Raw genomic sequence first — 27,195 nt, 5'->3', positions numbered from 1 at the left:
CAACACATTCTGTATTTTTGAATTTGTTGTGTCTAATCCAATGGCTTACCTTGATACGCAAGAGAGATGCAACCCTCGCTTCAAGATCTGAACCCTCCACTGCATTAAATAACTTTATTCTGAATCTCAGATACCTGTAGATATGTAAGATTTTGTAAGAATGAAATTTATTCAGTTCTTGCTTACTAACAGTGTGATGCTATCTTCAAAGCTGTAGGAAAATGCACCTGGAGGCAAGATACCTAAATGTTCTGGTTAAAAATATTGACTTGACTTCACAGCTAGTATTTGAATAGCACAGCCATTTATGGTGGTATAAAAAGATACTTGTGAACTATTTTATGTAATTTTTATCAAAATAATGTAGGCTTTTCTGGTACAAGTAGCACCAGGTAGTAAACAAAAACTATCTTTCCATCCTGTTGGTCTGGGCTTGTGTTTTAGATATGCTGAAGAGAACACTTGTCTTTTCTCACTGAATAAGACTTAACCATAGCAAGCACAGTTCACTAGAGAATATTACTACTTGCCAAATATTAACAATAATTATTTTTGCAAAATTGAAGCAAGCATTTCAAGTAAGCAGATGTTTTATGCCCCTGCATTGTTTTCCAACTTAATATTAAAGAAAGTAAGAAGTGGGAACAGGTTGGAATAGAGCTTTTATCTTGTCCATTGAATGACCCTGGTATAGTATGTGAGTACATGGACTCAATGGTTTTAAAAACTGTTGTTGAGCTGTTTTAGGAAAGACTACAAACTAGTCACAGTATAACATGGTGACAGTACAGTGCACTTATGGTGTTGAATAAACATACTGTGATGTTTAGCTGGCACATGGGAATTTAAGGACGTTGTGCTATCTTTGGTTTTGGTGTATTTTTCGCAATTTAGGAAGTATATTTTTGTCCACTTCTTATCCTTTTACTGCTAGCTCTATTCCAATCAACAGTTTTGGAAAATAATTGATCTGTTTATCTTATTCTAGCTTACAATCAGCAGTGAAGGAGAGGGAGGTTATTTCTGCTTTTTTTTTTTTTTTTTCACTTGTTCAAACAGCATTGTTGGTCCTGAGGTTGCAGATTACCCCCTACTTGGAGGAGCTTGCTCCTGGAGAACAGGGACAGAGAAAAACCTGTGTCCTGCTCTGTGACTTTTTGATGAAAACAGTGTTAGACTTTGTATCTGGTACCTCAGGGTGCTTCTATTTCATTATCACCTGAGGTGTATGTCATTTCCTCCTAATAGTAGCAAACATTTCCTCTTCCATCTGCATTACTCATTTTTTTTTTTTTTTACAGTCCATGCCAGCGACATTTGGAGGTAGGGATACAATCTGGCAAACTTGCTCCTGGGTGCATCCACTGAAGAGGAGATGTAGTCTCCTCTCACCCTCTACTGAGAGGAGCCCCAGAAGTTATTCAGTGGGATCTGCGAACTAATGTGCAGACAGGTGCTTGCTTCTTGTGTTTCTTCCTTTCTTTTCTCTTTGGAGTGGCTGTTGGACCTATTTCTTTACTTAGGGTTCTGTGTCCTGCCTTGTGCAATGTACAGGGAACGCAAAACGCCAGCCGTCAGGAACTGCTGCCTCCATGTAAGCCATAGCTCTGTATTTGGAGCCGTGAAGATGGTTACAGGTGGAACAGCACAAGCTATTGAGTATGACAGCTCAGCAGAGTAGCAATCTCATTTTGTTCCCACTACGAGACTAGATCTATTGGCAGGGGATACTGCCCACCTCTCTCTGCCTGGCTACCCAAAGCACCAAACGCATCAGTACTAATGGGAGTAATTCTAAAGGAATCAGGAAAACAACTTGCCTTGTTCATAGATCCAGAAGAGGAGGGGAAGCGTGCACCCATTTCCAATTTTTTAATGTCATCATCTATAGGCAAGAATGCTATGGCTCAAGGGATAGGTAGATTTTTCACAGTCTAGTATTACTGTGTATATTTCCTGTCTTGTATTTCTCAGAGTTATTTTTTCTATGTTGGCAACAAAGGACAGAGACAGAAAAAGAGAGAACAAGTGGCATTTCACAAACATTTTCTGCCACCTTATTTTATTTGATGGGGTCACAGTCCTAACCTGAGATTCATAAGGTGCAGATTTCTGTATAATTTGAAACATTTCTTATTGTACAGTCATGCTTGAGCAAAGTAGAGGATTTTATAGACTGTATGGCCAAGTACAGCAAACGGATCTTTAGTGTTTTCTTTCCAGCCTTGCTTACACATACGCACCCCTGGTTCGTTTTTTAACCGAGTGCTGCCTATGTCATGTAACAGCACCAGGCTGCTGCTGGCAGTGACACAAACTGAAGCTGATGGGTATTTGATAATCCTTACAAGCAGTGAAGTTCTGCTCTCTGAAAGGTTTTGCATTATTCTATGAGGTTTTACTGTCCTTGTAACTACTTACTGGGTGCATGACAATCAGGGGTCCCCATATCGCAACCTTATGCCTCATTGGCCAGAACCAGTCACCACTACTTCTATTTTAATTATGAGCTACAGCTCTGCCAGGAATCATGGAACTCCTTTGGTTGTTTGCTTTATCTGCAATGTTTAAGATTAATTAAACTTTAAAGATGTGAAATAATGTTTTATTTGTTAGAATTATTCTGTAATCAATGCAAGTTTCAAAAAAATGAAGCCTACAAAGACTTTTTTTTTCATGTTCAGAATTGTATAGCTCTCCCAAAAACCCTATTGCTAAGGCAATGATGTATTACTTTCACTTTCATTATATGTTTTTAATCAGAGCGTGACTTCACACTAGACAAAGCGATGCTTTATGCATGGTCTCACTTGTTTTTTGCTAAAATCTTTTGACATGATTAATTTTACTTTAATGCTTTTGTCTTGTTGTAATGGTAAAGATGATGAGTATAAACCAGGACAAAAAATACATGCTTTTCTGTCATAATGCCTCTGAGCATTTAAAAAATATATTAAATGAAAGAAAAAAATATCACAAGAGACTGATCCAACTGGAATTAAATTTCTTGCTACCTGAACAGAGAATGAAAGAAATAAATAAAAATGATGCAGTCCTTGTTTTATTTTTGGAGAGGTTTTTTGTATTTTTTCATAGCAGTGTATCCATCTGTCTGATTAGAAGTGATAAGTAGGAGAGAAAAGGTGTCTTACGCATTTTGAGGTATACTCTCAACACAGGACTTTTTGTCTGTCTAATGCACAAAGGGGTAAAATATTAGGAAACATTACTAACACTTAAAGGGCACTTCCCATCTGTAGTAAGCTGCTGCAGATCTTTCCTTCATATCAGTACTTTGTTTTTCAAGAAGATGCTAACTATAACATTCCTTACCCTCCCTAGATAACCATGTTGTCTGTCTAAACCATGAAGAGGAATCAAAAATAATCACAAGTACACGCATGGGCAATAGTGCATTTATGCTTAGGTATTGCACTTGTTTGGATTTGAAATCAGTGTAAAAGCCAATGCCATTGGCCAATGATAAGTGTAACATAGGCGATATATTTGGATAGGGAAGACAAGGAAATGCATAAAAGGTCACCAGAGTGAAGAGTTTTACCAGGATAACCAGCACCTCCTTTCTAGTCACCTAGATAGCTTTAACCTGATTTTTAACTCTCGAATTTCTGTGAACTTCCTGCTCTTTTCTAGGTCTACTTCAGTCTGTTGTGTTTGATCAGTCTGGAAGGACAAATAATGAATCGGACACTTTGATATCCTTCTCCATCTCTCTCTTCCATGTCAGCAGCAATTATACAATATCAGGGAGTTGTCAATTGCTTGTCTGCCTCTGTCTGATGGACACAACAAGTGGCCAGTAACCTTTCTGTGCTCCTTTGTGAGTGCATCTTCCTTCCCCTGATTAGCTGTGTTTTCGTTTTCGCATGAGGCAACTTCTACTTTGGGTATCTTGGTTAGCATACAGCATATTTTTATTTCTGTTGTTCTGGCTTCTAAATTTTCCTTCAGTGCTTTTTGTGACAGTGCAGCCTCCTGGGCAGCAGTCCTCCAACTTCAGGAGCAGCGTTCTGAGTGTCAACCTTCACTTAAATGTACTGGTGGTTCTACAAAACCTTTCAGAAGTGCAAGGGCATTATTTATTCATTGTTATCAACAGAGAAGTCACGTGAGAAGAAAAAATGGTTTGCTTCATGTCATTGTCAGCATCAGAAAACCTGGGTCACTCTCTGTCCCAGCCTCATTTTTTTTTTTTTTTTTTTTTTCTGCTGGAATAGTGGGTATTTCTTTTCTGTTTCTGCTGACAGTTCTGTGACACTTAACTGTGTCAGCCTTTCCTGTACAGAACAGTACTCTGTTCTTCCTGGGTAAGTTAATAACAAAGACCTTGCTCCACTGTTTTCTGAAATAGCTTTGGCACTGCAGTTTGTTGGTACTTCGTGTGCCTTAACCAATTTTCCCCCCAAAACAAACAAACAAAAAACTCTGCCATATTTTCTTTTCCAGATAGATTATACTGTCTTTTTTGTAGATAACCAATATGCTTACATCACAAGTTCTTAGAAGAAATTTTCAAAGGCATTAATGTCAGTTTAAATACTGCTGTATGCCTAGCAGATACTGTGCTGTTGGATGTTTTTATTCTTTTAAGTAATTGAATTCAGTGTAGAACTTTTACTTTTCTAGAAGAATGTTAGTGTGTTAGAAGCAAAGCTTTCCTCCTTCAATTTACCTCTAATCAATTGGTAGATTGAATAAAAGAGGTGGTGTTTGCAAGAAGTGAGTAGAGTCAGATGGACAAGTTAAATCTCTTGACATGTGCCAGTTATAATTTCTTTTTCATCACTAGTGAGAATAGTACACACTTATGTTAATCAAAAATGTCCTGATGAACAGCTCTTGGCAGCCCTGATAAATTTCTTCTCTCTTACTTCATTTATCCAGCAGTCTAGAATGCTGCAGTTTCTGCTTTAGTGCTGTATCAAGGATGGTTTCACCACTGCACTGAAAAGCTTGAGCAAGCATTAGTGTATTACTAAGGCAGAAGTCTTGATATTACCTGCTAGGCAAGTTCAGTAATTGTGGTAGGTATATGTAGAAGTTGTGCAAGTATGTATACGCATATCCATATGCCCCTATTTATTCTCTTTCTTAGGCAAGTACTCTGGTCACATTAAAAGCTAATTTTAAACATAAATTCCATTTGTATTTCTTATCCTTACATTTAACCCCTTTTAAGGAGTTATAAAACCGGAAAGTAAGGTCACAGTAGGCAAGGGAGTCATAAAAAGAAATGTTGACTGACTAGTGCAGCTATCCAACACTGGATTCTAGAGACCTATTCAATGCAGTCAGGCTCACTGCCAATAAGCTACATGTTTTCACATGTGGAAAAGTGAGAATATAGTGGTGAGAAACAGCAATATAGTACAGTATTTTTTGTGTGTGTTAGAGGTAGCCACAACTTCTGTTCCAAGGATGATGCATGGGAATTCAATCATGCAAGTGCCATTAATGATGCATGCCTGCATATCTAAGAGCAAGACAGAGCTTTAAGAATGAACGAAAATGTAGCATGTTCTCACAGTGAATACTGTATTTGTTAAATATTATTTTCTTGTGCATTATTATTTGAGATACTCTCAAGAAATGTCAGCCCTCCTTCCATGTATTTTTCTTTTTGATTACAATGTCATTAGCTTCTGCTTTTACACACAAGTGTTAATTGACTTGTATGTTGTGATAACTTCCATTCTCTGTGCCTGGCTTGACCAAGCAGCCTGTTAAGTTCATTTTGCCTTCTTTCAGCTGAAACCCTCAGAAAATGAAGGGCTAATATAAATTATTCACTTTTTTTTAAAACAATTTTAATGGAGGATTTCTACTTACTCATAAAGCAGATTATTCTGCATATTCCCCACTTTAATCATAAGCATGGTGTATCATAGGTAATGGACACCTTTCTCTTCCTATATTCTCAATTCTTTTATGTCTTTCTACACAGTGTCTTTGAAATGACCAGCTGTACTGACATTACTAGGCTTTATTAGAGCCAGTTTCAGTCTATTTGTGCTGAAGCCCTCAAAAGCCTTTCAGGTTTTCTTGACTGCCTTTTGCCATTTGTTACAGACTTCTGAACACCATCTACCTCTCTGAAAACCCGGATGTTTGAAATTTTTCATTTTCTTTTGCATATGCAAAGATAACTTTCAGGGTGTTGATTTTTCTCTTGCATATACAATCCTGCCTGAAAATACTCATCTTCATCCTCAGAAGCTTCACAAGCAGTCACTTTCAAGTCAAAAAGTCTTACCTGAATGTTCTGCTGAGTACTTGTGCTCAGCCAGGGCTGTCTGTGGATACAACCCTGTTCCTAAATGTTCTTAGGCAGAGGCCAAAACAGTGCAGAGGTGAGGTGTGGGCTGAACCAGGTAAGAAGTTGGCAGGTGTAAGACAGGTGAAATATCAGATGCGTCATTTGCACAGTGATTGCTGATTCTGTGCTTCTCTGTAGACATCTTGCAAAGAAAGCTGCTGATTTCTAGAGATGCCGGTCTCTGCTGTATCTTAGCAGGTATATCTAAACCTTTGACTCAAAACTTCTTTCTGTTTCGTAGAACTTACCTTTTTCTATCTCCTGTTTCAACTTCAGTTGCTCATCTTTACAGATCGCTTGAGAATGAGTTTGATTTTTGCAGTAACTTCTACAGCTTTATTCCAAGGCAAAATGAAAATGTTCTCTAAAATGTTTTTGTGAAATCGTGGTTGTGTTAGAATGTCCCTTCTCATATTAACACTTTCCGTAGCACGGAGAAAAGGCAGGCAACTGAAGTTCAAGTTCCTGCGTTACCCTGCTTTTCTCAAGTCAGAGTATAATTACTTTGAGTCCCTTGTATATGTCCTAATGGATGTTTCCACAGCTTTGTCCACAGTTTGTGCAAAGCCAGTTGTGGATCAGAAGCAACATAGCTCCAAAGAAGTTGCCATGCCTTTCCCAGCAAACCCAAGTGAGCAACATAACATATGCACTTAGACTTAATGTAGCCTTAAAGGATCTTCAGCATTTCAAGTTATCTCAGCCTATGACAATCTTGAGTCAGCTGTAAACACACATACTGTTGTCCAAGCAGAGTAGGAACTGAAAGCTATGTTGGCCTGGCATCCATTCAAAGCAGATGCCCCATTTGGCTAGATATAGTTTTCAGTAAAGTCACTGAAGTGATTTCCAGTGAAAAGAAATATCACCAAAAACGTTCTCACCAGCTCTCTAGGTCCCTTAACGCTATTTGGCCAGTGTCTCTAAAAACTGAGCTCTTTGGAATAGGTAGCTTCCATGCAAAATTGCATGGTGTTGGGTGAATTTAGTGCTTACTGTAAACATGGCTTTCTGCTTGTTAGATGATTTCAGGTAAAATGTATGTGTTTATTTTCATCTAGTTGCACTGGGATTTATGTAGCATTAGTGAGAACCAGGTATGTATGGAGACGAAAATGAAATCTGGAGTCTTCCTAGTTGCTTACTTCAGAAAGCAATCTCTTTTCTAGTATCTAATGTGACGTTTTATTTGTGTACAAATGGGATGCAAACAGGATGGCAAAGCACCACTAGCTGGGCAAAATGTATTCATAAACAATTGTCATAGAAATCCTCTGACTTCTTGAGAAATTGATAACACACTTTGTAAATATTCTCCTCTCAAATCTTCCTAAAACAAAAGAGTTTCCTTCCAAGAAGTTTGGTTTCCAATTGCTTGCAATATAGATTTCAGAAACCTACCTTCTTTTTCTCAGTTTCCTACTACTGTTAGTGGGGAGAGATGCACATCTTGTATCCTCAAGTTTATTTTCACTGTTGTATGTTCTGTATTGCACTGTGGTCTCTTAGTGTTTGTAGGAGACTGTTCTCAATTTTTCTCTATTTTCTTACAGCTTCCTTTCTTCCTTTCCTTCCCTATCCCTCCTCCCTTCCCTACCCCTCTACCCTCCCTCTGTTAAGGACAGAAATAAAATTTATTATGGATTTGGGTTTTTTTTTTCCTTAGTTTTCTGTCTCATACCAGGTGTTGTATGAGCTACTGTTTTCATTTAACTGAATGCTGGAGTAAGTACCTGCAGGAACAGACAAATATGTCTTTACAGAGATGGGTTTTGGTATGTTGTTCTATCACATTTATATACTGTGATTCTACTTCCAAATGGAGATCGTGCTTCTATAGGATATGCAACTGCAAAATGACTGTTCATACTGAGGAAAAAAAAAGTGTTAACAAATTGAATAGTAATGAATTAACCTGCAGAAAAAGCATTTTGCCCTAGTACACAGAAACCCTGCATAACTAGAGCATATAATTTTAAATGAAGCAGGCTCTAGGAATGCCTCAATGGGTGTGATGTCGACAGTAGCTCATAATTCATGGATATGAATTATGGCTGAGTATCAGGAAAAAACTTCCTGACATTGAGATCTATTAGGTTGTGGAATAATCCCCCATGGGAAACGATGGTAACTCCATTGCTGCAAGCCAGACTGAGTCCTAGGAAAAGTACAAATCCTGACTTGGCCTTAACCTTTTAGGGAAAATGAATTAATTGTGTGGGTGGGTGCACAGCCTAATAGGTGATGTTGGTCTGGGGCAAGCAGAAAAAGTCCAGCATGGGCTGCTTTTGTCTGCAGTGCAGTGAATGACAGGAGTTGTATTTTCAGCACAGAGGGCAGCTGGTTTCAGGTGCCCAGCATCAGCCAGCATCCGTATGAGACCTGGGAGTGGGGAGCAAGCTGGGCAGCCCAGAGAGACCCTTGGGGAGTGCTGAGAGGGACAGTGAGGGGGAACTGGCTTCCCTTCTGCCTCATGAATGCTACCTCTGACCCCAGGTGAGCCTACCCAGATGTTCTAAGGATTCAGCAAACGCCCATGGCTAACAGCATCTGATGTGAGCCTGTAGCTCTCAGTGACTGAATCTAAAAATTCCTATTTTGTTACAATTAAATACTGTTTTCACTGCACGCAATTTTAACTTTAAATTTTGGGGGAAAAAAGCATTCAACTGTGAGATGGCTACAGCTAAAACTGCTAAGGAAATCAAGCTTGTTTTCTTATGTGTAAAAGCAAAATAAATGTGAGTGAAGTGGTGGCAGTAACCAGCACCTTAATGTATAAAGGTAGGCCAATACTTTGAGGTGTGTTGTTTTTTTTTTTTTTTTTTTTTTTTTTTTAAAGAGAAGGTATGACTCCAAAACATGAAACTAGGAGATGGTAAATGCTCCTTCTTGGGCTAAACAGGAAAGGACAAAGTCAGAAAGACCTATGTGTGTATCACTTTCAGATGAGGAGGCTCAGGACATGACGTTAATAGAAGTCATTAAAATAGATTTTAATGGAATTATCATGATAAATAGTGTAATAGCTGCCTTTGTACTCTTCCTGTCTTTCTCCTCAGAGAAAAGTAGAGCAGAATGTATGGGTGTGATCTTGACTGACCATCTTCCCGGTGGTCAGGAATTACAGCCATTCTATGTGCACAGCTTAACTAGCATATACACCTTATGTAGAAGATACTTTTCTGATTGGAGTGACGTGAAAAGGATGTCAGTTACCAGATGAGAAAGAAACAGATATTTTTTTTCTAGATGAATCATTAAAGAGTAACAGACAAGAAGTCCAATTAAAGGTCATGGAGTGGTTTTCTGCCCTCATGCATGTGTAAGGCATTGTGTGGGCATAACTAACACAGAATTTGACTCCCAAATTTACTCATTTGCTGAATGCAAAACTGAAAGGAAATCTTTATGGCCAACTTATAAGGCTATATAATGAAAAATTACAACAGCAGAAAAATGTATGCGTATCATATCTCTAATTCAGCAAAGTATTAATCACACTGATGTTCAGCAGTGTGTTTAAATACATGCTTAAGTACTTTATAAAGTACTGACTGTAAACATCTCTATATGACTGCATTATCATAGGACAGAGATTCTGTATGCTATCTCCAGAAAAGTGAAGTCATGTTAGGAGCTATGGCAGGCAGTACAGAGCTGGGTGACACATGGTGTTCACAGTCCAGTGTTCTGGCTAGCCCCCCATGCAGCCCTCATCTCCCAGAAGGAAAGCTGATGTCTGCACAGGCTCATTTACACTTAGTTTTATTCAGCAGAATCACAACTGCTGTAATCAACTGTGCATTTAGTGGCTCCCATTAACTTCTGCTCCAAGGAAGCTATGTCCAGGGCAGAGTCTTGTATAAGGGCTTATGTGCATTGCTTGAGCCTCCATCCTAGGTCTTGTTAAGACATTTCAGGGGCTTTCTGTACCAGGTTCAGTTTCCCCCAACAAAGTTGGAGCCACTATTCTCTTGTTAGCTCATGGGTACTCTCCTGCACGACCATAAGGAAAGGATCATTTGAACACTCAGAAGTTTGATTTTTCTTAACTGCAAAGATTTACAACAGCAGTAAAACCCTTCTCCTGGAGCAATGATTTGGCCTCAGCTGCTTCATTTTAACAGCCTGGCTTCTCCTAGCAGAGGATGATCGCCATGGAAAGGGTTTGCCCCCAGGAAAAATACCACCAGTGCACTCCTGAAGCAGCCTCAACCACTAATTTTAATATTGGGGAAAAAAATTGTTGTCCTCAGAGAAAATAACCAGTTCTTTAAAGTCCTCTAGTTTCACACAGACATGAAACAACAGTGTTCTACAGATGTGAAGATATGTCTTTAAATAACAAAATAATTTGTTTAAATAATGCTAAGCTTGCTGTTTCAGGAGAAAATGTTTTTATACAGAAAACTCCTATTGATCTACTGACATCTATTGATTTTCACAAAAAAAAAAAAAAAAGAAATCCTTCAGAGCTGGCCATTTAACCATATAACATCAGTTATTTGCCTCTGCTTCTGAAGTCACTAATTAATTTTTGCAGCCCACGAAGTTTGATCCCCAGAGCCCTGAGTTCATCCCTGGCATTTGGGAGAAGGCTCCAGCGGGCAGAATGTTCAGCAGGGTGCTGGAGCTGCCCATGGATGCTTGTGGGCTGGGATCCCACTTCTGGTTTAGCAAAGGACTGGAAAGTCTTTTCTTCATCATGGAAACATAGCTGTAGATGTGGCTCCAAACTACTGCAAGATTCATGAGTGCACATGCTCTGGGTACAGGGAATCTCCATTAAGAGTGCAAGTGTGATGAACTAGTCATTGACTGGTTGGTTTTCTGCTGCCCAAGGAAGGCGGACACCAGAGCCATCTTCTGAGTCCCCAGCTGGAACTGTTCTGGGTAGGCAGCAGGGACTGGTGCAAAATTACCAGGAACAAGCACAAGCTCAGGATAGTCTGAGCTTTTAGAGATAAGAAAAGTGAACTGCATGCATCAAATTGTGAAACCTGTGGATGAAATGTACTTAAAAATTATTTGGAGTGGCTCACAAACAGATACTAAAAATCTGGAGATGAGGATTTGATTTGACCATGTTGATTGTTCCTATGTGCCTTCATAGCATGTGGATACAGCACCTATTAATTAAACTCAGGCCCTGGACCCACTGGGACCTTTGAAACAAAGGAAAACCTGAGAGTACACTAGTTTGAGCTAAGTCACTGAATTTCTTCAGGTATCACTGACCTGTACTGCAGCAATCTCAGAACTCACAGTTCTACCCTGGGAGTGTTTCCACTCAGAGCAGCAATAATGCTGCCCTTTGTTATGAGCCTAAAGAAAGCCTGAATGCCTGATTCCGATTCTTTCAGGGAAGTTCCTGCTGAGTAAAATTAGCAGCATTGCCAAGAGTTTTATCTCTGATCTTGCACATTTATGTATTAAGACAAAGCTTTGTGATTTGGCTGATTGTTTTTGAAATGGGAGGGTTGGATCTCACGGTTGAAAATTAAAAGTAAATTGAAAGTAAATTGAAGGAGCGTCAAGCATCTGTAGTATCCTGCAGTTAGTGGTATGGACTGCAGTTTTTAGAATTGTTTTGGGTTCTCAGCAACTTCTACCATGAATACATGTTCATGAGTACAGTGAAGTACGTTCCTTGAAATTGTGTGTATGAACCCTATGTATTGCAATAGAATTGAATGTCTTTTTGTAATTACTCGCAGGCTTCACCTATTACAGAGTACCAAAAAGTTATTATGTTTGAAAATAAAGCAAATAGAAGAACTTATGATTTGAAAGCCTACATATAGCTGATTATATGTACTGTCTTATCAGACTCGAAGTCTGAAGTTCAACTTTAAGAACTTTAGTAAAGGTATTTCTTTAGTAGAAACACAGCTCTGTTTCATGGGGTCTCTACAGTCAGTGCAAAATTTCAGTCGTACGGTGTGCAAATTAAGTATGCTGGCATGAAAAATAGGCTGATTTCAGCAGTTCATTTTGTAGGTATTTGCTATTACTGCTTGTTTGTTATCAGTGGATTTTTTGTTTGTTTTTTTGAGTCTAAAACCTTTGTAATTTGTTATAATCAAGGGATTGCAGGAGATCCAATTCACCTATTTTTCTTCAAGGCAGCAGCCACTAGCTGAGCCACAGCACATGCTAGTGCTCGTGTTCCTAGGTGGTTACAAATGTGATGTAAAAGGTGCTCTTCTGAACAATTCTAACCAGTGTTTGAGCCAGTGGCTTTTTTAATTCTTAGAGGCTACAAGCAGAAGCTACTGCCCAGCTGATATGTGGATGAAAATTTTTTGCATCATTTTTGTAAAAACACATTTATTTTAACCAGATGTGGACCAACAACGTCCATATGAATGCATATGAGCAGATGCACTGTATTTGGGATTATATTCTATCTTTCGTAATTTTATGCAAACTGTGAACACATCAAACCGAATCGGTCTGCGTTAATGTCCAATAATGATGCATGGAAGAAGAATTGGGAGTGTGGTTACTCTAGTCTGTGGTGCAGCTCTGTGGTGGGAATCCCCTCTGGTACGAGTGGCCTTTCATTGCAGAATGGGAGGAGAATGAAAAAGAAAAGACCAGCTTCAAAACGATCCTGTTTTTTTGCTCCTCTTCTCTTGACCGCTTAGAAAAGGATGAGGAGTTTGCAGGAGCTTGAAGGGCAGGTCTGGGACAGAGTACTACAGAAGTGATCTGAAATACCTGCCTATCATGGGAGGCTGGAAGAAAGCTGGATGTTGGGAAGGAGTGCTCAGTTATATTTGACTTGCAGCTTTGATAATAATTAGTTTTACTGGGATGGAGGATGCCATATACCTCTGTACATCACCTCTTTAGGAAGCTGAGATGATAGCTGTAATTATGGTTTACCTTGATGCAATCCAGTTTGGGATTAGCCTTGAAGACAGCCCCCTGTTTCCTCTGGAATAGAAGAAAGAACTATCTTGGGGAGGTTCTGTAGGTTAATTTTTTGTCTCTCAGAGCCTTTTTCCCCTTCCTACTCCTATAATGAGAAAGCACTCTTTGTCAAAAGCAAGCATGTTGCTTCCAGATCATTATTAGAAGAGAGAGAGGGTGAGAGATTTGGCAGTGTATTGGCAGGGAAGGGAACTGTGCCTGCTGTATTTCACTGGGACTGGTGTGTGGAGGAGAAAAGCAGATGTGAGTGGACTGCCAGCAAAATCACTGAGTGATTCTCACTGCATTCTGGGTTTGGGGAGCTAAATCAAGACAAGGCAAAGCAGGTATGACTGAAAGCAGAACCTGAGCACTCCCAGACCCATCATAGCTAGTGGAGATGGAGGGGCTCAGCATCCAGCAGGATCAATGCACAAAGCATTTTTGTTTTTTTGTCTGTACTGCGTGTGATTTCCTCCTTTTCACACTGAATGTGAGGAACAAACAGAAGTTAACTGCCTGGGAGGAAGCTGACTATGTCTTCTTTTGTGCTGCATTTCATCTCTTTGTTTTTGGTTGGCTGTGAAACGCAAAGCCAAAATATGATGGAAATGGTTTTCCAGGGGGAGGGGGAAGGCGAGAACAGCGCACACCATCTAGTGGCTTAGCATACAACTACCGGCTGGAAGGGAGAAGGGCAAGGAAGAAATGCGACAGGATGAGGAGGACTCCTGCAACTCTTGCCATGAACTCGATGTGCTTTGGACTCTGCAGCCCCGAGATGGGTGATCCAGAAATGCTGGAGCATCTGTGGGGTAAAAAACCACTCAGCTATTTGTCAAACCAAGAGTGTATCATACACAGATGAGTTGCGCTGAGCACAGGTCACTTGAAACGAACATTACAAAGCTGGTGACATCAAGCCCTCTGAATCAGGAAATATGAGAATTAAGCTGCTTCTGCAACCTTAATTTGGCCTCTGTTTGCTTAAGCATTAAGATACAATCTCTACTGATAACACGTGCTATTCTTTGTCATGTCAGTGCACAGAAGGGACTGTGCTGAATTTCTGCTCACAGTATTCTTTCTCTGTTGTTCAGCAAGTAGATCCAGCCTATCATACATGACTAAAATCTTTTTCCGAAGATGGAATTTTTCCCCAAAGCTTCCTTCCCAGTGTTCACAACAACAGGGTCTGACTGCTTCATTGGCATTTGTTAGTGTGTTATGCCGCATTCCCTTTGTGAAGAGCATAGTCACTGTTAGAATTTTGCAGTTAAGGAAGAGAGGTGCAATGAGATCCAAGACAGAGGTATCCTTTACTTTGAGGGGCCCATTTCAGGACCCTTTCAGACTTTGCTTTCCTGAATGCCTCTCCAGTCTGCTTCAGTTACAACAGCACACACAGACTGCTCAGGCATGACTGACACAGGGATCAGACACACACAGTGACTGTTCTCAGAGTAGGTGAAGTGGATAGCTATGGACAGTTAGCTTTAGGGACTTGCCTAGCACTGCAGTAAGAGTGTGGCACAGGCAGGGATGAAGTCCTATTTCTTCAGAAGTGAAGCAGCCTATTGTAATCTGAAGTCTTTTTCAGCATTGTGTTTCATAGGGCAGCCCCATCCCCTCCATGGGGGCTGTGGTTACATGGTGTGTTAAGCTGTTGCTGTTTTTTGAAGTTCCTTTGGACCCAAACCCCATCCCATGTTCCTGTCTCCTTCATATCAGTGCTGAAACTTGTTCAACTCCCAAGTGAGCTGGCTTAGGGCATTAAATCAAAATGAAACTATCCTCTCTTGTTTTCTGTGTTATTTTTCTAACAGATTATTGCTTTGAAAGGGCTCACTGAGGAGTGCCAAGGAGTGTGCCAAGTGCTGGCATGAAGGGGGCCCTGGATTCCCTGGTCTGTGAGAGGGACAGGACCACAGCATTGAATGGTGTCCAATCAAATGGTTTTGTACCATGTGTGCTGGGACTGTGGTTAATGCAAGCCTGCACTGTTGCTGTTACATCAGTCCCTCCCTCATGGCCTCACGTTTTGCTCCATCACCCTTTGGTGTATAGGTCTCTGGTGTTATGACTGAGTCCTCAGCAAGATAGGCAACTGGAAAGTATCAGGGTTAGGCTGTATCAGCATAAATACAGAGGTACTGGAGGATCTGTGCACTGCCGCCTTTCATACTGGTAGTCCATAACCTAAGTGCCCCGCATCTGCTCATTGTTTATGTAGATATGAATGTAATCTTGCTTTTTCAAGGTGTGCTGAAAAACAGGCACATTGCTTAGGCTTTTTTTTTAGATATGCTGTAGACATCTCTGATTTTTGATTTAAGGCAGTTACTAAAGACAGTGGAGGCTGGCTGCTCTGGGAACCAGGGAGTGCAGAGAACACAAGCTTTCACCAAGATTTGCTGACAGCAAAGGGGTGTCAAAAGTCCAGGATTTGGGGCTGTGGGTCAGTATATGTTACTATATTTGTAGACGTGCCACCTCTTCTTCCAGTCCTGGTCCCTTTTGTCACATCTCCTTTGACATGACCCAACCTATCTCTGTTCTTTTGAATTTCATTCTCTTCTTGAATTTCATCCAGGCTCCACGAAGACCTTGTCCAAGCCATGGTTGCCAGCACAGTGGGTACTGGTTATATTTTTGTCTCATCCTCACTTTCCTTCACCAGACTAAGTTAAAGTCATGAACAATAGCTTGCAAATGAGCATCTTCAACAAAGATTACAAAACACTTGAGGATACTTAGCTATGTATTTTTTAGGTATTTGTGATTAATTATAACAATTATTTCTAATTTACTATAATGTACATGTCCAATCCCGAACAACGTAGTCAGTATTTAAATTAACCTGACCTTTGATCCTATTCATCAACAGTCCACAACCATATATGCATATGATTTGTGAATTATTGATGGTTTTGTGTGAACGTGGTTCACTCTGTGAATTTTGACACCGCTTGATTTGAATAGCAGTTGCTTGTGCTATTTAGCTCAGTATTTAACTTTAAGATATATTGTTTTGCTTCTGTTTCCTGTCTGGAAAATTTCAAAATTCACAAAGAGTTTTTTAAGGTGACAGAACAAAATATCTGGTATGAATGCGCATATTTAGTGAATTGTCCCTATCTTCATGATTAGGCATTAAAACACATTTTTAACAGCATTTTTTTTTTTCCTGAAAATATAAAGCAGTGCTGTTATTATAGAAAGAAAAAGAAATCTAACATTAATTTAGTCCAGATTTATTCCTGGATATTTTTTTAGTATACGTTCTCATTTCATTTTCTCTGTACAGATCTACAAAATAAGTGGTCTCAACCAATTTTATATAATTCGCTACACACACCAAATTTCTTTCTCTGAATTACTCATGGGTCTGCTATTTGCCTTCCTTGGAACTCCATCTGTGGGGAGGGGTCTAGGAAAACATTTTAAATCTAATTCTTTTTGGAGAAAACACTCCTCAGTTTGTATGCACTTATTCCATTGTGTCCTTCTGTGCTTAGTACATTTTACAGTAGGCTCTTTTGTCCGCCCTGAGCAAGATGAATGTTATTAATTATATTAATTTCTGTTGGACATGAAAATGAGTCAACACTAAAACATTTGATTTCCTGACATCCTGATTTTGATGATGATGATGAGAGCATTCATTTTTTCCAGGACAACTCTTAAGTACTGTTTTTCTTATGCTATTAGTAGGGATTTGTAGAAAAGGGAAAGTCTGGACTGCAGTCCTTGCTCAGACTGCAAGGGAACATTTTTGCCTACAGGTGTGTGTTAGAGTTCAACAAGGGCTGCTGGCCCCAAGAGGACAGGCCATAACAAATTCCATCCAGGAGATGAGGCCATAGGACTTGAGACAAGCTACCATGTACCTACATAGCATCCATCCAAGACACTGACTACCTGCAGCATAGATCTGAGATCAATCCAGGACTCAGGGCAAGAGGTGGGGTTGGAAGCAAGCACACCTACTGTATAACACAGTCCAGAACTGGGTGCCCAGGCTGAAATGGGGCTCCTTGGCCACGGGCAGCTGTACTGGCAGAGACCTCAAGCTGGTCAGTGCCAGTAAGTCCAACTGCGGCCCTCAGCACCAATTATCTGAGTGGCTTGTCCATTGAAGGTGAACTAGGAGCGTTCCTGTGACAATTGGCAAGGATTCCTGAATGGAATGTTTGTGGTTATTCTGGAATAATAGCTGCAGAGGGAACTAGGAGAATGTGCATGTTTTAGGGTCAGACAGAATCTGACTCTCAAATGGATGCATCTGGACACAAGCAGTTGGGCCTTAACCCACCACTCCTGGTGAAATACTTTTTTCCCGTAGTACTGCTGGAAGAAGGAGTGCATGTCCTTGAGCAGCTATCTTAGAGGATCTGAAAGTCTCCTTTGGGGCAAAATAGTATTTCTTTCTGGAGCTTTCTGGCAACTCTGCTGTGGTTTTATCCCATCAGGGACTGTTCATCATTTCCTCTATGAGGAGATTTTGTTGTGTGAAGTGTCACATATGAATGTTTCATCCTGAAACTATTATGATGTGACGAGATGTCATTCCCCAGTAATATATGTCGGGCTCTACTTTAGAGACCATAAATCCAGGCCCGAGTAGGTATACAGCACATTCTGTTGGGAAACAGCCGTCACTGAGGTAACAATGCATAACTCACCATGGTGGACAAAAAGTGTTGCATGATAATCTGTCTGACACCAGGCTAGGAGAGTCCTAGAGAGGACCTGGGTGGGCTTGGGCAGTGGGTTGGCACATGAGTAGGGGATAACAAAGCAATAGGAGCTGTTCATGGCTCCTAAAACTGTCATTTCTAATGTTCCCATGGGATCAAATATTAGATCCCACTGCTCTGCTTCATGACAAGTTGGGTGTATTCATTTAGATGGGCTTCTCAGGCACTGCATCAACAGCTCAGCTGAAAGGAGTTATTTTTATTAGGGAAGAGAATGGGGAAGCACTGCAGAGTGTGCATAGGTTTGCCATGCACAGTGAGGATTGTGCCAGGACTTTGGTACTGGTGCTGATGTGCAAATGCAGGATTTTCCTACTTGATCAAGACACTGTTGATCCAAATGGGCAGCCTTATTTTTATTATCCAAATGAAATACAAATATGCGTTTGCAGCTTTCAAAATATATGGGTAAAACTTTTGCAAATACTCAAATATGTGTGCTCCTGAAAACTCAGTTAAGCTTTCTGCCATAGGGTGAATTTTACTCATGGAAGTAGACAGGTCTATACTTAGAACTTGCATCTCAGTAACTTTAAAACAATTTATTTTGAGGAGAGCTGTGCATGCCAGCTGTTCCTGATGCTACATTTGCCTAGTCTGGTGCTTCAACATGGGTTTAAATGTCTTATTGTAGATGCTCACATAAGAAAAAATTTGTCTATCAAAACAATTAAAGTGAGAACCCTGCTGAAGAAGCCTGTCTCATGCTATTCCAAAGAATGTATCAAAATAATAACTCCTGACATTTAAATGAAAAATATTTTCATTAATGTGGAATACATTCAGAACATGAAATATCTTCATTAGTATGAAATATCTTCTGCTATGTTGTGAATTGTTCCAGGAATATGCATCTGCTCAGATCACTTTTTCTTTAGTACTTATATGAATACTTCCAATTGAAGGTAGATTTTAAATTTAGGTTTTCATTTTACCTTCGTTCCCTTGCAATCTCAGTTAAGTAGAGGCTGTCCTGAATGAACTCTGCTGGCCTCTGCCCATTGTATCTGTAATGGTTTGAATGGAGTTAATGCAGAACTAGTGTGGATATGAAGAGGTTGGGAAATGTCTAGCAGAGCTGGTGGTGTAGCTGGACCATAGCTATTCTAGGTGGTTGCCCTAGGAGGTGACTGAGGCACAGTGCTTTAGCCTCACATCTTAGGATTTCTGCTCTTAATGACTGCTGTTGGATTGTCCCAAGCTGACTATACTGAGTTAAGCTCAGGCTCCAGACTGGCACTGACATGTTACTGGGAAAAATACATAACAACTATTTGCTTGAATTTGAGATGACAAAGTACAGTTTGACTGCAGAGACGTTAACAGAGGTATTTGCCTTTTACTCTTCATTGTTCTCCTCTTTTAACATTTTTTTCATTATTTTTTGAGCTGAAGATACCAGTGGGTGAGAACCTGATGCCTTCAAAAGTCAGTTCAATGAGGCTAGAATTTCATGCTTATTGTGGTCAGTCTTTCCCCACAGTTATTAAATAGCTAACAGTTGAAGTGAACAATTCACAGAGGAATTCTAGCATTTATTTATATAACCTCTTGGTGAGTAATAACAAGTAACATGCAGTAGAAATGTATAGTCTTCATGCAAATGATTTATGAACCAAAGAAAAGGCAAACAGTAATACTTGCTCTCCTTACAGCAAGTAATTGAACCAACTGTCCTCTGGCTAACATTTCTGGGAGCGGATTGGAAACAAAATGTTATCTTTCTGCTATAAGCAAATCACATTCTCCTACAGTGAGTTTGCAGGTGCCTTCTGTATGGGAATGGAACATCTTCTCACATTACTCTGCCCTCTGGAGAGACGTGGAAAGACTCAGTTTTCAAGCAGCATTTGTTGAATATTATGCATCCAACAAGTTAGGCAGCTAATATTGTGGAAGGTCATTATTGCCTCCTTATATTTTCTGGTAATGATATCCTGGTCCTGGAAGCACTCTCTTCTCTTGCATCATCTGCACAGTTCATTAGAGATGATAACCATGACTTTTCAGTGTGTGCTGAGTCTTGAAAGGGCTATGCTTAAGCTATGCAGCATCTTAGGAAGAGATTTCTTGGCTTTCATCACAGTACCTCCTATATCCCAAGCAGCTGAACATTTCAGGGTTGTGAAAAATCTATGGATTTTTTTTTTGTTAATCTTTGAATAGAAGAATCCAATGCAGTTTCTGAGAGTTTTTAGCAGAGCAGGGGCATGGCTGTAGGCTGTATCACAACTTTCAGATCACCTGGGACCAGAGCTTGTCTCTCTTTCTGTCTTTAGACATGGCATTCCTGTTCTCCCTTTTTTTTTTTCTGCTGGTTAGTATCGAAGTGAGGAATCAGTGTCCCTTGGATAATGTATTGAGAACAACCAAATATCATTTCCTAAATGTAGAAGGGCTGCTCTGAAAGTAATGCCTCCTCTTTTATTGTGCTGACCCGTAACACTAGAGGTTGGTAGTATGGCAATAGAGATTGAACCTTCCCACCAATATTCTGTTACACGTTGCTGTTGCCATGTGACAGATGACAGCAGAGGGGCAATCTGACAGAACAGCATCAGACATGGAAGTGCTTGTGAAGAAAGGATGTGTCATTGAATTGGCAAAAAATGTCATCCTTTGACAATCATCAATGCATATTGAAAGTTTATGGAGGCCAACAAGTGGATGTGAGCACAATGAAGAGTGGGAGGTGCATTTCAGCAGTGGCGACAGCACTGTGGAAGACAAGCCTCGTTCCAGACGGCTATGCATGTCACAAAATGAAGAGTGTCTCAGTCAGCTCATACATGTGAATCAGCAGACTGCAGTCAAGGAAATGCGTACAGAGCTGAATACTAGCTTCAGTGCATTGAAAACAATTGTGTCGATGTTAGAATATTGCAGAGTTTGTGCCAGGTAGATCCTATGACTGCTCATAAAGGAACAGAAAGAACACCATATGCAAGTTTTTCAGGACCTCTTGAACCAATCCAAGGCTGAAATTGGCAGTTTCCTGGACCACATTGTTACTGATTAAGAGATGTCATGTCATCACTGTGAGCTGGAGTCAAAACAGCAGCCCATGAAGTGGTGACATGTGAATTCACTATTCAAGACACAGCCCTCAGCGGGTAAAGTGATGTGCATGGTCTTTGGGGATAGGAAAGAGGTGATCCTTCTGGATTTCCTGAAGCCCAGACCAATCATCAGCTCTGATGACTACACTGTGATGCTGACTAAGCTGAAGGCTCGAACTTCCAGAGTCCATGCAGAGAAGAAGGCAACCTTTCTCTTGAATGCAGTAATGCTAGGGTCCATACCAGTTTGAAGATCACGAAGCACATGAATGGCGTGGGCAGCAATTTCATAGCAACAATACTGTCATAGCAGCTATAAAACAGTGGGTCACCTCCACTGGTGCAGATTTGTATGAGCTGGCATGCAGACTCTTGTTCATTGCTGGCAAAAATGCATAGCTTGTGATGGTGACAATGTTGAAAAATAGTGTTTTTATAGCTGAATATTTGCTCTGTCAAGTACAGTTACTGTACTCCTTGTATATGCTGTAGTTTCCATGGAAATAAACAGGAGGCACTACTTTTGGAGCAACCTACGTACAATTTTTGGCAGAAATGAAATAAAACTGGATAAGGCAAACAGCACACATTATTGTTTGTGGGCTACGTGAGAGATATCATTCAAATTCTCACCATTCAAAAGTTGGAGGTGCCTTTGGAGCATGATGGCATCTGGCTGACCATAGCTGATTGAGGGGGTTTTGATTAATGAGCATTATCTTCGTCTCTTCTGTCTTCTGGATCATTCTCAAGTGTAGATCTGTGGTTTAGTTTCAACCTGGAAAGTGTTTCCTTTGCATATATGTATATGAAAAATTCTTCTCACCTTAGGAAGGGTCTAAATTGCATGAGAAAAGGGCTGGTTGGGACATTGTCTTATCTACGACTGTTTGAACTTGTTTCTTCTCTTGGTCTGAGAATGCACAAAACTGCCAGAGTTTTGGAAAGTGTGAGGGGCAAGGGCTTAGGAGATATGTGTTCTGCTTGCTACTTCTAATCCACATATACTTGTCTCAAGTCATTCCCTGGCACCTATCACCTTGCTAGCTGAGCATGTTTCTCAGGTGACCATGGCTTTTTTTTTTTCATCTTTTCATCTGTTTAATAGCCTTATCTTCTTCTTTTAAAATCTTACTTTAATAAAGTTGAGAATTCTCACACAGGATTATAAACATGTGTTATTAAATTTTAAATCTGTTTTGAAAGTGCCTCTATCCTACTCCCTCCTAGTAAAGTGACCTTTTTAAATGGAGGGAAGTGGGTTTAGATGACAGTCATGATAAATGCGGTCATGTTCACTCAATAAAATAAGGCCCAGTGCATTTGAGGATAAATCAGTGAAATGTACAGCCCCACCTGTCTGTCTCCATCATTCATTTCCACTGTCACTTTCACAGTGGCTGATGGATCACAGTTGCTGTAAAATTAGACAGCCTTTAATCTCATTTCATCCTGATTAGCTTCTCCTTACCCTTTCCCTCTAACTCACTGACTGACACGCTAAAAACTCACACTGGGCTCTGTTTGAGCATGGCATACAAACTTCTCTTCAAATACCCTTTTTTGCGGGGCAGGCAGGTGTTCCACTGGCTGGAAATGGAAAAAAGGAGAGGATGTGATTTTCACACGATTAAAGCAAAACAGCAGACAAAGGCTTATGTAGAAGTAATGGAAGCAGCAGTATGGGCAGTGTGTGTGATGGGCCAAATTCTTCCTGTTACATCCTGGCAAGCTCAGGGAGTTTGTGAAGATCTGTCACTACCAGAAACTGAATTAGCAAGATCACTAGCGTGTAATTTTGACTGTATCTATGAAAGTTAGCTCCTGTACAGATGTGTGTTCATAAGGAATTATAGCTTATGACAGAAGTTTTCAGGTGCTTTCCTTTTATAGCAGTCTTGTTAATTGCCCTAGTTTTAATTTCTGTGTGTAATTCATGATTGTGAGGGACTCTGAAAAAGATCAAGGAGAAAGGCTGTGACGTTGATGATTTCCCCATTTCAGTGCAAAAACTCTCTCAGGTGCTGACAGCGTTGCCCAAATACCACTCTCCTGTCCTGAGAAAGCTTCCCTGGGGCTTTCCTGTGAGCTGCAGATGCTAGTTCAGGTCATTTGGGCCCAATCCCCCAACAATGGGAACATTGCCATTGAGTAAAGTGGGAGCTGGGATTAAGCCCTTAGTTTTTGAGGTTTAATTATCATCATAAGTGTGGAAGTCTTATTGCATAGTTTATATGCATGGAAACAGCAGAAAAGCTTAAAATATAATTTCTTCCTCTGCTGGCCCTGTTTGTGTCAATATGGAGGATAAATAAAGTATTTTCAAAAAATGGAAATACACTACATGAAAAATATGCACGTGTGCTGTCTGTACACAAGTCCTTGATAAATACCACATCTCTTCAAATTGACTGAAAGAAGAGCCTGACTCAACCTCTGTCTTGGACATGATTTGAAAATACTGTAGCTCACTGGGATAGGTGAGAACTAAAGACCCTGCAGACTGATCTTGGGAACCTCTTCTTGAGAGGAATGATCCCAGAGGCATCAAAGGGACACAGCTGACTTCTTGTGGGAAGTCAGATTCATTCTTTAGTACAAGTTTCCACAAAATCCAGGGAAGTTCAGTGGGTATGAGAGATTTTAAGATGGGAAAATGTTTGAGATTAATGAGTGGGAAACGCATGGTGTTGATACTAAGAAAATAAAAATCTCTGTCATTCTTTCATCCCACTGTGGGGATCTGTAGGTAGTGTAAATTCTTAGGCATTGCCTAGTATAGGATTACATTCCAGTTTTGTTAAGTTTGCATGTAACAAATAACAACAGTTAGTGATCTTCCATGTATTTAGCTGCCCAATTTAAGAATTGCTTCACTTACATGACTTTTAAGAGCGCAGTCTATGAAAATGATATTTGACCTTTACTAAAAACGAACCTTACTTATTCATCATCGCCATGGCAAAAACTTCAGGAAGAAGCTTAAATGAGCCCACTTGATCTTTAAGAACGTGTGTCCTAAATAACAAAGCTGTGCGCATTTCTTATTATTTTTATTTGCATATGCTGTACTGCACAACCGCATTCTGAGAAAAATAAAAGATAATAAAACAAATGAAATGAGAGATATATCAACCAAAATAATCCAAGTGTGAGATAGGCTGCCTTTTTTTTTTTTTTTTGGCATTGGCAAAAGAGCACAAAGTAAGAGCTGGCCCTGAGTCATATTGATTTCCCACTGCACTGGTTTCCTAAGTGCTCTGTTGATCCGTGTCAAGCAATAAGTTCCCTGCCTGTACATGCACATCACCTCCCCATTTGTCCTCACCTAGATTTAAGGTACCCATATGATGAGCTGAACAAGGACATCATTTTTCCTACTGGTGTCACTGGGCCAAAACTACTGTATGTGGTATGATAACTAATGCTGCCTAAGTTTTCATTTACCATATAATATCAATGGTGCTGTATGCCACAGCACAATAATATATGCATATGGTGTATAGATGAGCCTTATTTTTGTGTTTTAATACTTACGATTGAAAATGTAAGTTGAAAAAAATAGAATATTGTGACTGTGTTTGGTCTATAGTAATTCCAGTGTCTCCAAAAAGAAAGGATACTGCAAACCTAATGCCACAGTTTTGATCTTTGTTAACAAAGGGCTTCCTGATTAGATGAATAGAAAATGTGTGATTGTGCTGCTAATGACATTGTACAGGAAATTAAGCGTATACATTTGGAAAAGGCATTAAATCAGCAGGACCTTAATTTAAAAACTTAAAACTGTATGGAAATGCAGCTTGTTCATTGCTGTGTAATAGAAAGCTACTGAACACACTGACTCTTCTTGTGGAAACATTACCAACAGAACAAAGCTGGGCTGAGGTTTTTATAATGTTTCCTAGCATACCAGGATCCCTAGCATCTGCTTATTCCAGGAAAATATCAGACAACTTCACTCATTTTAACATTCATTTTAGAGCAGCATATATATGTGGCGAAGGGGGGTGAGGGTGGGGAACCAAGGAGCCAGCATTCCTGCTTTATTCAATTATCTACGAGATCAAATAATGTGAAATTAATAATAAGCATCTGTTTCTGCTGTTAATTCATCAGACATACATGCTTGGGGTGGATGCTTTCTATTATTTTGTACAAATTCCATCACGGTGTTGCATTTTGTACCTTTGGAAGTTTTTATGGAACCCATGCCCTGAGCTGATAAAGAAATCTCTCTTTGCTTGCAGTTATGCCATATAACAGTGCGCATCATTGTGTAGTGGAAGTGGAAAACTTCTTGTTTGTACTCGGAGGAGAAGACCAATGGAACCCTAATGGTATGTACACAATATTAAAAGACACAGGCAGCATCTGCCTTCCTGTGTCTGTCTGTCTGTCAGGTCAGCTGATGTGGTCATTAGTAAGTTATTTTGAGGACTTGTAGCCAAATTGTTGAGCTACTAAAGGCTACTTTCAGATATTGATGTAATAAATATCTGGTACTTCAGCATTAGCATCTCTGTCATTCATCAGCTCCCACGTCCCTCGAGAAATGCCACAGGCAGCAGAACAGACTCTTTCAAGTGCATGCACCAGGCAGCAGCTGTTAAGAATTTTAACCTTCATTTCCAGTCTCCTTCCAGTCATAATATAATAATGCAATTGCAGTAGATGAATGCTTCCTTTCTATTGTCAAACCAGATACTCGCAGCTAAAGTTGTTAATGTGTTAATTATCTAGACTGAGATTCTTAAACTGGTCCCTTTTTTAGTCTTGTGCAAGAGCTTCTCATATAGATTATCTGCTGCTACCTTCTTTGATTTGATTACTTCATAAATTTACTGCAAAGAGAAATTAAACAATTTAACAGGCTTCTGAGCAATGCAAAAGGAGAGTACCATGCCTTGCAAAATTCACAAAATAGTCAAGACATTGTTAAAAAGCTTGCACATGAAGAAAGACTTGTAGTTGTAGCAGCCTGTGTAACAGAGATAATTATGACTGAGAAACCATAAAACAGCTTGCAGGTACACATTTTTACTTTAAAACACCAGAGGATCCAGCTGAAATTACATATACTGCATATATTTTATTGTGAATGCCCCATTTCAGCATCTGCACTAAACCAAATTATAGAAAATTGTTACATCTGTTCACTTCCTAAAACCTGAGACAAACAATCCAGACCACCCTAGAAACATATTTCCGGTGTAGTTAAAATATCACTAAGTGTTTTGGGAGAAGAGCCCTTCAGTTCTGCTGTTTGAATCTCCTTTATGTTATGCTATATTACGCAGGAAGTACAGGAGCATTATAAATGGTAATTATTATTAGGAGTATCAGCCATAGTCAACAACTGAGGGCCCCTGTTGTGCTTGGTGGTAAGCAGATAACATAAGGCAGACCTTGTACCAGGCAGTTTCTAATTAAATAGCCATGTCATATGAAGGACGAAAGAAAAGACGAATAATTATACAGAATTTAAAGATGTGGAAACTGAGTCACAAGCTAATAGAGAGTTCTAAGAAGGAGTGCGCGCCCTGTGACTGAGATAGGACTTGAACACATGGTTTGTGACATAGATAACACTCAAATTCTAAGACTGCCTCGATCATTTCTGAGCTGAAGACACGTGTAGCAGACATCCAACAGCTTCTTTGATCTGTGAGAATCAGAGAGCTGTGATTTGTCCGTAGTGAAGTTACAGTGAAGGAAGTGGGAACTTTATTGATACTGATCTCTTTACGAACTTACCCCAAGCAAAATGGATCCTATTTGTCTCAAAAAGTAGACCTAAAAATCATAAACTACATTCAGAGATATTTTTGGACTAGTTCTTTTTTGAAACTGATTTGCTCGAAGTATGCAGCTACATGGGAACTGCTCACACATACTCACTTTTGTGTAAAGACCTTTGCCTATTCTCATAGAACAGAAGGGTCTTCAAATGAACCTAACTTGAGCGTTCCTGCCAGTGCATTTCAAGGATTCCAATACAAATGGAAAGATGCCAAGTGTTGTTTCAGTGACTAGTGGCAATGGAAGGAGCATTATGCTTTTCTTTAGGCTTTGTGCCAATTCTTGGGAAGCAAGGTGTACCCCAAGGAGTGACCAT

The 27,195-nt window shown here is 39.9% G+C and overlaps 1 protein-coding gene across 1 annotated transcript in view; it reads left to right on the top strand.

Moving 5' to 3' along the window:
- KLHL14 (kelch like family member 14) overlaps window positions 1-27,195 on the top strand; it is a 60,310-nt gene that overhangs the window by 17,731 nt on the left and 15,384 nt on the right. The window contains exon 3 of the mRNA XM_085220987.1: window positions 25,328-25,417. Coding sequence (XP_085077113.1) covers window positions 25,328-25,417 — 90 coding nt within the window. The remainder of the gene's footprint in view (window positions 1-25,327; window positions 25,418-27,195) is intronic.

This window comes from Meleagris gallopavo, chromosome 3, assembly GCF_905368555.1.
Source record: "Meleagris gallopavo chromosome 3, MGAL_WU_HG_1.1, whole genome shotgun sequence".
NCBI classification, from domain to species: domain Eukaryota; kingdom Metazoa; phylum Chordata; class Aves; order Galliformes; family Phasianidae; genus Meleagris; species Meleagris gallopavo.
The sequence above is the reverse complement of the archived record's forward strand: the minus strand, read 5'-3'. Positions and strand labels throughout refer to the sequence as shown.